The sequence below is a fragment of the Schistocerca gregaria genome, chromosome X, assembly GCF_023897955.1.
Source record: "Schistocerca gregaria isolate iqSchGreg1 chromosome X, iqSchGreg1.2, whole genome shotgun sequence".
In the NCBI taxonomy this organism is placed as follows: domain Eukaryota; kingdom Metazoa; phylum Arthropoda; class Insecta; order Orthoptera; family Acrididae; genus Schistocerca; species Schistocerca gregaria.
The window spans coordinates 656,572,606-656,585,524 of NC_064931.1; the positions used below are offsets into that span (position 1 = coordinate 656,572,606).

The following is a 12,919-nucleotide window of genomic DNA, read 5'->3' on the forward strand; positions in this document are numbered from 1 at the left end:
GCACAGTGGCCCCATATTGAACCTGTGTCATGAGTTAATGATGGGAACTGGTGTGCCGGCCGGCCTGGATATGGTTTTTAGACAGTTTTCCACACCCACTTAGGTAAATACTGGACTAGTCCCCAAGTCCCGCCTTAGATATGTGATGTGTAAACACTTTGGAAAAGAATGTCACATTTGACCACGTGATGGACACTAGACACAGACACTAGACAGGTTTCTCATCGAGGAGGTGGGTTGATGAGGGGAAGGGGATTCCAACAGTAACATTACAAGCCTTTGAGAGGGGCAAGTGGTGACCCCATCATAATAAAAGCCTGTATAGGGTATAATTGGTGCTCAGTGGACATAGGAGACAGACTGTACCAATCCCTACCTGGCACAGGCTGGATATAGGGCACCGTAAAGAAAGGAAGAACTTCCGTAATACATGCCACTTTTTTTTTAAATTTTAATAATTTCAGTTGGATAAATATAATGTAATATTTGGATACTGAGAATTCTGTATAGTATGCTTCTGTGTTTAGATTTATCATTTGAAGCCAATGCACCCCTAAAATTCATTACATTTGCGTTCCTGAACTGAAAGAGTTATTTGGTTATGTGTGTCCTCTGTTTAGGAATCCTTGCCTCTTTATTATGCAGCAACATCATGTCTGCTGTCTTAAATACTACCAGTTGCTGAGTGTGTAGGTAAATACTCTTTCAGCCAACTTTGAACGAGTGCCACACACTAATGAGCAGTTGAGTTGCAGACATGTATCTTTAAAACACAAGATGTATATGGTTGGGCAGTATAGTCATATATTGTTTGCCAGTTACAGCCAATTACAGAGTATTAGGGTCTCCCATTTTATCCCAAGTAAATACCTGTGCGTGAAAATACCTCTACAATCTTCCAGAAACCTGACATGTTCATAGGGATTCTGACAAATACACTTGTAAGGGGTTTGATAATTAGGCAAACATATTTTCACAAGTGAAAAGCACAGTTTGCAATGCCTCCACTCTGGTACTATAATTCATTTTCACGTCTGAGGTGGCAACCCCACTTACCAACTGACTAAATTCCGAGATTTATAATTGTAATCTACTATTGTCACCAACAGCCAAGCCTACCAAGTCTTCCCAACATTCCCATACAAAGATCTAAGCATCTTGGAACCTCCTAACCTGACTATTAGTGAGGCTAAAATGAAGAAATAGCTCCCTACTCTTATGCATTTCATTAGAGGTAATGTGAACTGTAGTGACATCCAAATTTACCTTTTGTCTCTGTGTAACTTAGTAGCAATAGGTTCACCTATATTCTGATGTAATTGTTGTAGCAATTCATCAGTATTTCCTTGTTGTTCAATACCCCTCCTGCAAAGTTTGTATATCACTTTTTTTTTTTTTTTTTTTTTTTACATTGGCTAGTAGTGCGAGAGATATGTGGGTAAATGAAGCAAAGAATCACTAATCAACATTGATTAACTAAGTATTACAAATTATTAGAATAAAAATTAAATAGCTTCAAGCCATAATGACTACTTATATTCCAAATATGTAGGCTGACTTGATAGTTTACACTGAAAACAATGAATAGCTGCCTTCAGTACTAGGATAGCCAATTGCATATGGTACTTGCTGATCATCCATTTAGCTGCTATACACAAGGGACACTCTGCACATTCAAAGATAGGTCACATCACATTAAAATTTAATCAAGATATAAGGTTACACTCCCCCTCCCTGAATCCCTACCATGCTCTCATGCATGGGGCAGCTAAATTCCTTCTACCCACACATGTAAGGTACAAAATATTTTAATTACGCACTCCCATATTGGAGGTAAAACTTGAACAGCCATGCTAGTGAATGAGCTTAAAATAACACTTCGTAAAATGACTAACCTGTGCAGAATCACGCAAACTTCCAAAATCCTGAGACAACCACATATAACATGCAACTAATTAACAACAACAAAATTCTTGCTTAAAATAAATGCTTATAGGAGGTAATTATTCCTGCCCACCCCTATGATCCAGAATTTTAGGTAAGTTTAACACTGAAGACAAAAGGGTTAACTCTAGCCCAAAATTCAATTCCTTACAAACAGACAATGTGCCATTCTCACACTACAGTTACAGTGACAAGAAGTTCCATCATACCACTGACCCCAGTGCATAACCATAACGACTGTGCTCAATCTGGAGTGGCACAGCATGCAAGCACTGTTCTAGGCCACTTTTGAAGCCAACACCATCAGTCTGAAAACAATCCCCAGGGTCATCCTGACAGATTGAAGTCTGAGACCTATGAAAAATACCTTGCTCAAAGTGCAGTCTACAGTTAGGAAGTTATAGGTAGAGAACAGCCAGAATGTACCTCTTGCATTCCATATATGGCCGAGTGGTACAGTTAGGAAGCCATAGGTAGAGAACAGCCAGAATGTACCACTTGCGTTCCATATGTGGCCAAGTGGAGTGCATCAATTCTCAACATATTCCCTCCTGGGGATCAAAATACTCACAAACAGGTGTGCCAAAGTTTTGTTAAGAAGCTTTGTTTTGTAAATTCACAGCACAGTGCACTACACTGTATTCCAGGGCAGATGGAGAAAAACTGTTTGCTGCAGGTACCATCACAATCAGTAATCCATTGTGCCACCTCTTTCCAAATAGGTCAATTGCCCTTGGAGCCATCACTCACTAACCACTTGCAGCAGTCAATTTACTATTCCACCAGGCAACCTTCCTGTTCAGACACTCATTAGTAACTATCTCCCTGGCCACTATGGCCTTCCTGTGCAGCTTCGTCACACACAGGGCATTATGCCTAGGAGACAAAGACTGCAAACAGCTCTTAACAATGAAAATGTGTCACACAGTGGTACAGTCTACTGCTGGACAACTTGTCTGGTGTAGATGGAATAAATTATACACATAAACCTTCCTTGTGAATCAGTCTGTCTGTTAATGAAAACTATATCAAAATCCATGCAGTTTTTAGTATAACTAATTTATAATATCTATAGTTTCTGATCAGGTTTTGCCACTCCCTAATGTAGTGGCAGCTGTTTACTTTACTGCTTTTCCCACCAGATACTGCCTCCTCTGTAGCTAAGCATATCATAGCTCTCATTATTGCCGTGAGATGTCACTCCAAATGCTAATTAAATATGGAACAGACAACAGTACTTATATTACACATGCATCATTACTATAATTACAGATTAAATACTACTAAAACTTCCTCACAAATCAGTCTGTGTGTGTGTGTGTGTGTGTGTGTGTGTGTGTGTGTGTATCCAAGACAGACATAAATATACCACTGTCAAGCCACTTCACAAAATAACAATAGTTAAGAATTACCAACCCATCTTATCATTGTCTGTATTTTATTTATTTATTTTTCCTTGATCATGCACAATGCAATTAGCTAACATTTAGTGCAAAAGAATATCCTCAGTAGTGACGTATTTGAATGTACTTGATAGATACACACAAATTATAACCATTAAGGAATATTTTACGAATCTAACATTTTAGATTGTGTTGACCATGATATGATACTGCAGACATTGATATCTTATGGAATATTATACACAGCAGGTTCATAGCTTTTACCTTATCTGCATGATGGAAAAATTATGTTTATCAGTTCCATATACATCTCATAACAATAGCTTCCTGAATTTGATACAGAAGAATTGATATACCACAGTGTTCCATTTTGGGTCCTGTTTTCTGATGCACATATATGATCTTATGCTTACATTGTAAAATGATGCAACAATTTCATTTTTGTAGTTGTTTCAAGAATAAGAATTAAAGATCTTCCAGTTCTCGTACTGAAAGGGTATCTAGCAAAATGTTTGTAAAAATAAGGAAAAAAAATATAATTAAAATTTGGAAAACTCAGCAACAGTTCAGTCCTCCTTGTAGAATTCCAGAAACTGTAGACCAGACCATCGTCTATGCAAACAGTATAAAACACAAGAAGTAGACAGTGCTCAGTTTTTGGCAGTACATACAGCTCAGACTCTGAATTATGGAAATGGAAATGAGCATTTGGCATCATTGGCGAGGAGGCTCGGGGCAGGTCTGGCCGCCTTGGTGCAGGTTTTATCACATTCGACACCACAGTGGGCGACCTTCATGCCGGATGGGGATGGAATAATGATGAAGGCAACACAACACCCAGTCCCTGAATGGAGAAAATCCCCTTCCCAGCTGGGAATCGAACCCAGATCCCTTAGGACGGCAGTCCGTCACGCTGACCATTCAACTATTGAGATAGACACTCTGAATTGTGAAACCCACATATTAGAATTAAATAAGCTGATAAGATCAACTATTTTTGCAATACTAATGATTAAAGCTATATATGATTTGAATACACAGAAACTGGTTCATTTTGCATATATTTGTTCACTGAAGAGCTATGAAGTATATATATATATATATATATATATATATTTTTTTTTTTTTTTTTTTTTTTTTTTTTTTTTTTTTTTTTTTTTAGGTGGTAGGAGAAATTTTGCTTTCGATGATGATACTATCATAACACAGATTCCTGTTCTAAGAATTATATCTGATGTTAATTGTAGATCATCTTCAGGAAATGTATTAATTCACATTTGTTTCACAATACTCATTAATGTTCTTTGTAGTAAACAATTTTTCCTCTTTCCTCAAAAATAGTGGAAGGCATGATTATGATACTGGAACAAAAAAAGCAAACTTTATAAAGACTTCTAGAGTTTAACATTATCAGAGGAAGAAATTAGATAAAAGGGTACATATTTTGAGCAATCTGCCATAACATTTCTATGTCTATGTATGCATCCATACTCTGCAAGCCACCTGATGGTGTGTGGCGGAGGGTACTTTGAGTACCTCTATTGGTTGTCCCTTCTATTCCAGTCTCGTGTTTTCCATGGAAAGAAAGATTGTCGGTATGCCTCTGTGTGGGCTCTAATCTCTCTGATTTTATTCTCATGGTCTCTTCGCGAGATATACGCAGGAGGGAGCAATATACTGCTTGACTCCTCGGTGGAGGTATGTTCTCTAAACTTCAGCAAAAGCCTGTACCGAGCTACTGAGCGTCTCTCCGGTAGAATCTTCCACTGGAGCTTATCTGTTGCCTCTGTAACGCTTTTGCGATTACTAAATTATACTGTAACGGAGCGCACTGCTCTCCATTGGATCTTCTCTATCTCTTCTATCAACCCTATCTGGTACGGATCCCATACTGGAGAGCAATATTCAAGCAGTGGGTGAACAAGTGTCCTGTAACCTACTTCCTTTGTTTTTGGATTGCGTTTCCTTACGATTCTTCCAATGAATCTATCTGGCATCTGCCTTACCGATGATCAGCTTCATATGATCAGTCCATTTTACATCACTCCTAATGCGCACTTCCTGTTGCTGGCCTGCTATATTGTAGCTAAATGATAAAGGATCTTTCTTTATGTGTATTCGCAGCACATTACACTTGTCTACATTGAGATTCAATTGCCATTCCCTGCACAATGCGTCAATTCATTGCAGATCCTCCTGCATTTCAGTACCATTTTCCATTGTTACAACCTCTCAATATACTACAGCATCATCTACAAAAAGCCTCAGTGAACTTCTGATGTTATCCACAAGGTCATTTATGTATATTTTGAATAGCAACAGTACTACATCACTCCCCTGCTGCACATCTGAAATTACTCTTACTTCAGAAGACTTCTCTCCATTGAGAATGACATGCTGCATTCTGTTATCTAGGAACTCTTCAATCCAATCACACAATTGGGCTGATAGTCCACATGCTCTTACTTTGTTTATTAAACGACTGTGGGGAACTGTATCGAACGCCTTCCGGAAGTCAAGAAACACGTCATCTACCTGGGAACCCGTGTCTGTGGCCCTCTGAGTCTCATGGACGAATAGCACGAGCTGGGTTTCACACGATTGTCTTTTTTGAGATCCATGCTGATTCCTACAGAGTTGATTTCTAGTCTCCAGAAAAGTCATTATACTTGAACATAATACGTGTTTCAAAATTCTACAACTGATCGACGTTAGAGATATAGGTCTATAGTTCTGCACATCTGTTCGACGTCCCTTCTTGAAAATGGGGATGACCTGTGCCCTTTTCCAATTCTTTGGAATGCTACGCTCTTCTAGGGACTTACGGTACATCGCTACAAGAAGGGGGGCAAGTTCCTTCGTGTACTCTGTGTGAAATCGAACTGGTATTTCATCAGTTCCAGCGGCCTTTCCTCTTTTGAGTGATTTTAATTGTTTTTCCATCCCTCTGTAATCTATTTTGATATCTACCATTTTGTCATCTGTGTGACAATCTAGAGGAGGAACTACAGTGCAGTCTTCCTCTGTGAAACAGCTTTGGAAAAATACATTTAGTATTTGAGCCTTTAGTCTGTCATCCTCTGTTTCAGTACCATTTTTTTCACAGAGTGTCTGGACATTTTGTTTTGATTCAACTACTGCTTTGACATAAGACCAAAATTTCTTAGGATTTTCTGCCAAGTCAGTACATAGAACTTTACTTTCGAATTCATTGAATGCCTTTCGTATAGCCCTCCTCACACTACATTTTGCTTCGCGTAATTTTTGTTTGTCTGCAAGGCTTTGGCTATGTTTATGTTTGCTGTGAAATTCCCTTCACTTCTGCAGCAGTTTTCTAACTCAGTACATTGGGAGACTGACAGTGGAAGACCCTGCACAGTCCACACACCTGACATGGAGGAGTGTGTGCTACATGTGGTGGAAGAAACCCCTGGGACCAACATGCGACACTTAGCAGCAGCAGAAAGTGTATCTCACATTCTTATCTGGGGGATACTTTGTGAACAATTGCTATACCCATATCATCTACAGAACATTAAGGCCCTACAGCCACAGGATCATGGCAGACGGTGTCTCTGTCAATGGCTATTACAGAAGTGTGCTACAGATCCACTGTTCACATTTTATTTACCAATGAGGCAGGGTTCCCAAGAGATGGAGTTGTGAATTTCCATAATCAGCATGTATGGGCAGATGTAAATCCCCAAGCAGTTCAGTAAAGAAGGCATCAACACCATTTGTCAATCAATGTATGGACAGGTGTATTTGGCAATAGGTTAATAGGGCCACATGTTCTACCACAAAGGTTAACGGGGGCACATTATCTCAACTTTTTCATTAAAATATTGCCTACTTTTCTGGAGACTTTGCCATTGCAGCAACAGATACAAATGTGGTTCATGCATGTTGGCACACCAGCACAAGTTCGGCACAATGTGCATGAACAACTACGCTGACGTTTCAGGACTGCTGTATTGGTTTGGGGGGGGGGGGGGGGGACACCTTGGTCAGACCTCAGTCCTCTAGACTTTTGGTTATGGAGACACTTGAAGGAATTGGTCCACGCTGCACCAATCAATGATGTGTGGACACTGCGTATTCACATCTTCAGTGTGTGCCAGCAGTTGCAACAACAACCAGGTATACTTCAAAGGGTCTATCACTTCTTGTGCTGGAGGGCAGAGGGGTGCAATGTCATGAATGGATGTCATGTTGAACACCTGTAAGCAAATGTTTATTGCAGGAAGTATGCATTTCCGGGCTAATGTTTATTGGACATTTTTTTCTTGTTCCATGAGTGCTATCACCTCTCAAAGTATTCAACACTTTAGTTTTGAGTGCCCTTTATATGTGGAATTTCTGTGAGATTAATTGACTTTCTGTCTGGTTCATTTCATTCCCACTTCATGTATATAATTATATTTTAAAACTACATTATTGTAAGGTATTTACTTCCCTTGTGTGCTAGTGACTGATTATATCAAGAAGGCCCTCTATTCTCAAAGTTACCTCATAACTGAGTTATCCTCATAGAATATGAGCTTGTGTTTTATTTTATGATTATTTATTAGTCTTACTATATGAGATAGACAGAAAATATCATATTGATTTTTGCTGTTTACAGGGTTACATTTTGAGAGAGATCGAGAAAAGAAGTCTGATCACCACAATATGTATGGTGAACCCATCCCCCAGTGTGGCAAAAATGCTGCCTTCTTCGAACATTTGCATGAAAACAATACATGGCGCATGTCTGAATGGCTGCATGAAAAGCCTTTCCTTGCTTTGAACCCAACACAAAAAGCAAGCATATTGTCTTTTTTATGCAATGAACTGTTGCAGAACAAAGCTGTTCTCCGACAGATTGACAACTCTATTGAAACAGTTGGACAGCTAAGGAAGGATCGATGGCTAATGGATACTAAGCTCAGAAAGTGAGTGAGTCTCTGTATTCCTTTTTGTCTTTCTGCTGCATCTGTCCAACAATAATTATTTATCTTGATTGTTTTGATATGAATGAACAGTTTATACAAGGATAATTACTGGATTTGCTTTCAGCAGTATTTTTAAAATCATATCTTTACTTTTTTATTTATCTGATAACTTCATTTGACTCTCAGTTGCTTTGTATGCAACTAATATTCATACGGTTTGTTTTTCTGTCCTTTTGTGTGCAATCTGTTTCTTTAACAAATGTTAATGAGTTCCGTAACAGACTTCCCTGTTCTTTTCTTAGCAGTTACCAGTGGCACATTTTATTTCTTTCATAAGATACTGAGTATACTGAGCTAACATGTTGCTTAGATGTGGAACTTGAACATATGAAAATTCATCTACGAACAGGCCAGCAATAAATTTTATCTTTTATTGCTGTCTATCATGCTTTTGTCACTCTGTAACTCCTTAAATCAGCTGTATTTGTTTGTTTATGGAAAACCATTAAAGACCTTTTTTATCTTCCAGTTACATAGCTACAGATTATGAACTGATAATCTCTTTATGGGCATCACCCTTTTCTTGCTTATAGGTACTCGTCATCATCATCATCATCATCATCATCATCATCATCATCATCATCATCATCATCATCATCTGTTCTGCCCTAAGGCAGATCTTCACAAGTCACTTCTTCTTTTCCTCATAACTGTTTCCTGTCCTTTTATTATCCACTTTCTGATATCTTCAGTGTCTTCTTCTACCATTCCTCATTCCCTCCATAACATCCATCAGTAAACAATCACTTCTCATCAATTATCAAAGCCAATTATGTTTCCTCTTTCTGACTGCCTTTAAAATTACTCTCTCTTCCCCCACTCTTCTCGGCAGCTCCTCATTTCTCAGTTTATCTGTCAATTGTATCCCCTACATCCTCCTCCAGATCCACATCTCAGATGCTTCTATTCTTATTTTTTCCTGTTTCATCAATCCACACCTCAGTTCTGTATAATCCCATGCTCAATATAAAGCATTTTGCTAGTCTCTCCCTCAGGTGCCTGTCCATGAACCCACGTAGAAGCCTCCTCTTCTTATTACTTATTATAGGTACTTATAGTATGGAAAACCTATGGTAGAAAAAATACTTTTATTTATGTACTGGCTCTTCTGCAGCAAAATAAAGCTCATAATGCATAAGTAATTTTAATTTTATTAATCATAATTGAAGTTTTTCGAAAGCCTGCAACTGTATCATTCATGATTTCACTAATGAAAGACTGCACCAGTTACATATCTTTTCCATGCTTAGGACAATGCTTTTCAAGAATTTATTCTCATTGTCAAGTGCAAATGTTTACAAAAGTATTTTGTGTGATGTTTGTTGTTTTGCCTCTCTTGCACTGTAGTAATATTTTTGAAGTTATAAGGTATAGCTTTGGACCTATTTTGCTTTCACAATCAAACAGTGTGAGTGATGATTTGTGTGTGTGTGGTTTTCTGTGTAATGGAGGAGGCATTGTACCTTATAAGAGAGGCAGAACAACACACATGTAAACATCATACAAAATAGTTATGTAAATATTTGCACTTGACAATGAGAATAAATTCTTGAAATGCTGCATGCTAAGCATGAAAAAATGCATAACTGGTGCATTCCTTGATTACTTAAATCATGTACTAGTTATTTCTAACAAATAAAAATGTTAATAACACGGAATGCTTAACTTAATAGCGTCTTCTGCCTCCTACAGATGATGTAGAACAAAATGGAATAGGAATGTGTATATGTGATTTTCAGAATGGGAGGGAAATTTAACTTTGTGCTTGATCCAAAATATCTTTTGTTGATTGTGTTGCACAGCTTTTGTAAACTGTAGAAGTGATGTTATGTAACACCTTAACCGGCTGTTCAATTTATTCTTATTGTGTCCATAGAGGCGACATAACCACAATGTCTGTCTTGTTCACCATGAGTAACATCCAGCACAAAACTAATGTGACAAAGTGGCAAAAACAAGTGATTTCATTCTGCTGTAGTGAAGAGGATGATGTGAAGGAAGTGGCATATTTCAGAGGAGTAATTTCATGTAATTGTGTACAAATTTAGTGCCAGCAACAAACAACTTAATCATAAGGGAATTCACCTCAGAAATGTAACTGGGACTTGATTATAATGAACTGGCTCATGACAAAAAAATCAATTTGATATGACACAAGTAGTCCTGCCAAACAACAACACTGATTTGCCAGGCCTGTTTCAGAATGACACTTTGGGTGCATGGGCATTTGGAACAGAATTATGTTCAAAGCTCTCTGCTCACTCCTAAGAACAAATTTTCCCCATTGGAGTGAGCTAATGATTGTCAACAGTGGAGCTTGGAGGTTCAGTACATGTTGCCTCATCAGGTGAATCACATTTTATCAATTGTACTGAACATGATGTTCCTCATATGCACCGGGAAGCATATTTGGAAGACTGTATGAAATGAATTGGAAAAGTTGGAGCTGGCTTTGTGATGGTCTAGTGGAGATTTAATTACACAGAAATGTTTTATCTGATTCAGATAATGGTACTTCAATTGGAACTTCTTCATTGACTTGCTGGACAACCAGATTCTCTTCTTCATGTTAATGATACCTACAACATTACAAGCCTAAGCTGATAGATTTCATATCTGATCACCTAAAACTGTGACAGATAGAAAGATAAAAATTCAAGAGTAATCACATGTCTTAGTGAACCAATAAAGCTTCCCTGTTTTGACCCATTGACCCAATTAAAATTTGGCAGGATGACCAGAAAAAACTCACCAAACATTGAGAAAGTTATCTATATAATCTGATGAATCTACATCATTTGTTACAGACAGTGATGTCTACTTCATCCACAGTTGTGTCCATATCATGCTACAATGTGCCAAAGCTGTAACTGAAGCTTGTTGAGATATTTCACATTATTAGAATACACCTGAATAAAATCTCACGTTTTTTGTGTATTGTGAAAGGGTGTGTAGTATTCATCTGTGAAGCAAGTAAGTAGTTATATTGAGCCAATCAAGGGCATAAATCTTGTTTGAGGAATTCTTAGTACCATAGTTTTAAGGTGCACATTTCTTCAATTACTGGGGCCAGAGCATGATGAGGGAAGAAGGTTGCAAAAATTTATTACGCAACAACAACACATTTTTTTGATTTGCTCACTCCCCAACACCCATGCCACTTACACTGTAGTGTCAGTCTCAAGGCTTATCATCTTTGAGCAATGTTTCCTAAATCTTTTGTTTCTCATAATGACATACAGACTAAATTTCCTTTCCTTCAGCATGCATAATTCTTATTTTTTCTTTTTCCTATACCTGTTTGTTTGTCATCATGATTTTATAAATACACGAAAGCTAGAGCTTAAACTACATTTATAAATTCGTATTTCTTTTTGACCTCTTTCTAATTTGATGACTGGGAAGTAAGACACATGTATTCTGATGTATATGAGATTGATTTAATTTGTTTAGATTGATGCAGGGAGACAAAAATGACAGAGGTCTTAGGCCACCATTGCCCACACTAAAACTGAGTTTATTGTGCAGTTTATCGCCTTTCATTCTGGTAAAGCAGGTCAGTCTACACTCAGGGACTTATTCCTCTGTACCCATCATGTGTAGGCATTTCTTAAAGTTCCATTGCCAGTCATGAGTTCTGCCATGAGTTTAATATGTTTCCGCTGGCAGGGGTGGCCGAGCGGTTCTAGGCGCTACAGTCTGGAACCACACGACTGCTACAGTCGCAGGTTCGAATCCTGCATTGGCATGGATGTGTGTGATGTCCTTAGGTTAGTTAGGTTTAAGTAGTTCTAAGTTCTAGGGGACTGATGACCTCAGAAGTTAAGTCCCATAGTGCTCAGAGCCATTTGAGCCATAATGTTTCCTGTTCAAGTTCAGGCTTACAGACCCTTTCCTGAAATAAGACTTAGACATCGCTACTTTGCCATGTTTTTTATTTTAAAAAAATCTTTTTTTTTATGTGGACTCTAGTCCAGCACTCTACATGGTGCATTCTGATTTAGATAATTAGTTGTGATTCTAATATTGCCTAAGTGATGTTTTAGACAGGTTCCAGTCCAATAAATGAAATCATCATGCCTATCCTGACCTTGTTCAGTGGCACTAATTTCTGAGTGACCAGGGACTCACAGCAAATTTAACCTGTCACTTTCTCCTAGGTGTTCTGCAACTATCTTTGATCTCATTTTTGGGGCTGATGGGGATTTTAGAGCTGCTCGATTGTGTGAGTAAATGTAGATTCTACAATCCTTGTAGCATGTGGACAAATTCTCCTCCATGCACACTCTGTTAGTGGATATTTCTGCCTGGAATACTGTGACCAGCATCCCTAGAGAGACAGCTGTCTCTAGTTTAGGTTTTATCCTATTTACTCTGGCCCCAGCACCTTCATGTGTTTTTGAGCCATCAGTAAACTGGACTGCATCTCCTGTAAGGTGTCATGGTTCATTCATACACTGCACCCTTCTTCCAATTGTTACATTCAAACATGTACTGAAGTAGCTGGAACTTAGTGTATGGTCAGCTGGCCTTTCCCTGACCATTCCTTCTCTCACATTTACCACATTTACTATATTG

General features: G+C 38.3%; 1 protein-coding gene across 1 annotated transcript in view; it reads left to right on the top strand.

Moving 5' to 3' along the window:
- LOC126298259 (bromodomain adjacent to zinc finger domain protein 2B-like) overlaps positions 1 to 12,919 on the top strand; it is a 285,171-nt gene that overhangs the window by 165,476 nt on the left and 106,776 nt on the right. The window contains exon 23 of the mRNA XM_049989561.1: positions 7,972 to 8,281. Coding sequence (XP_049845518.1) covers positions 7,972 to 8,281 — 310 coding nt within the window. The remainder of the gene's footprint in view (positions 1 to 7,971; positions 8,282 to 12,919) is intronic.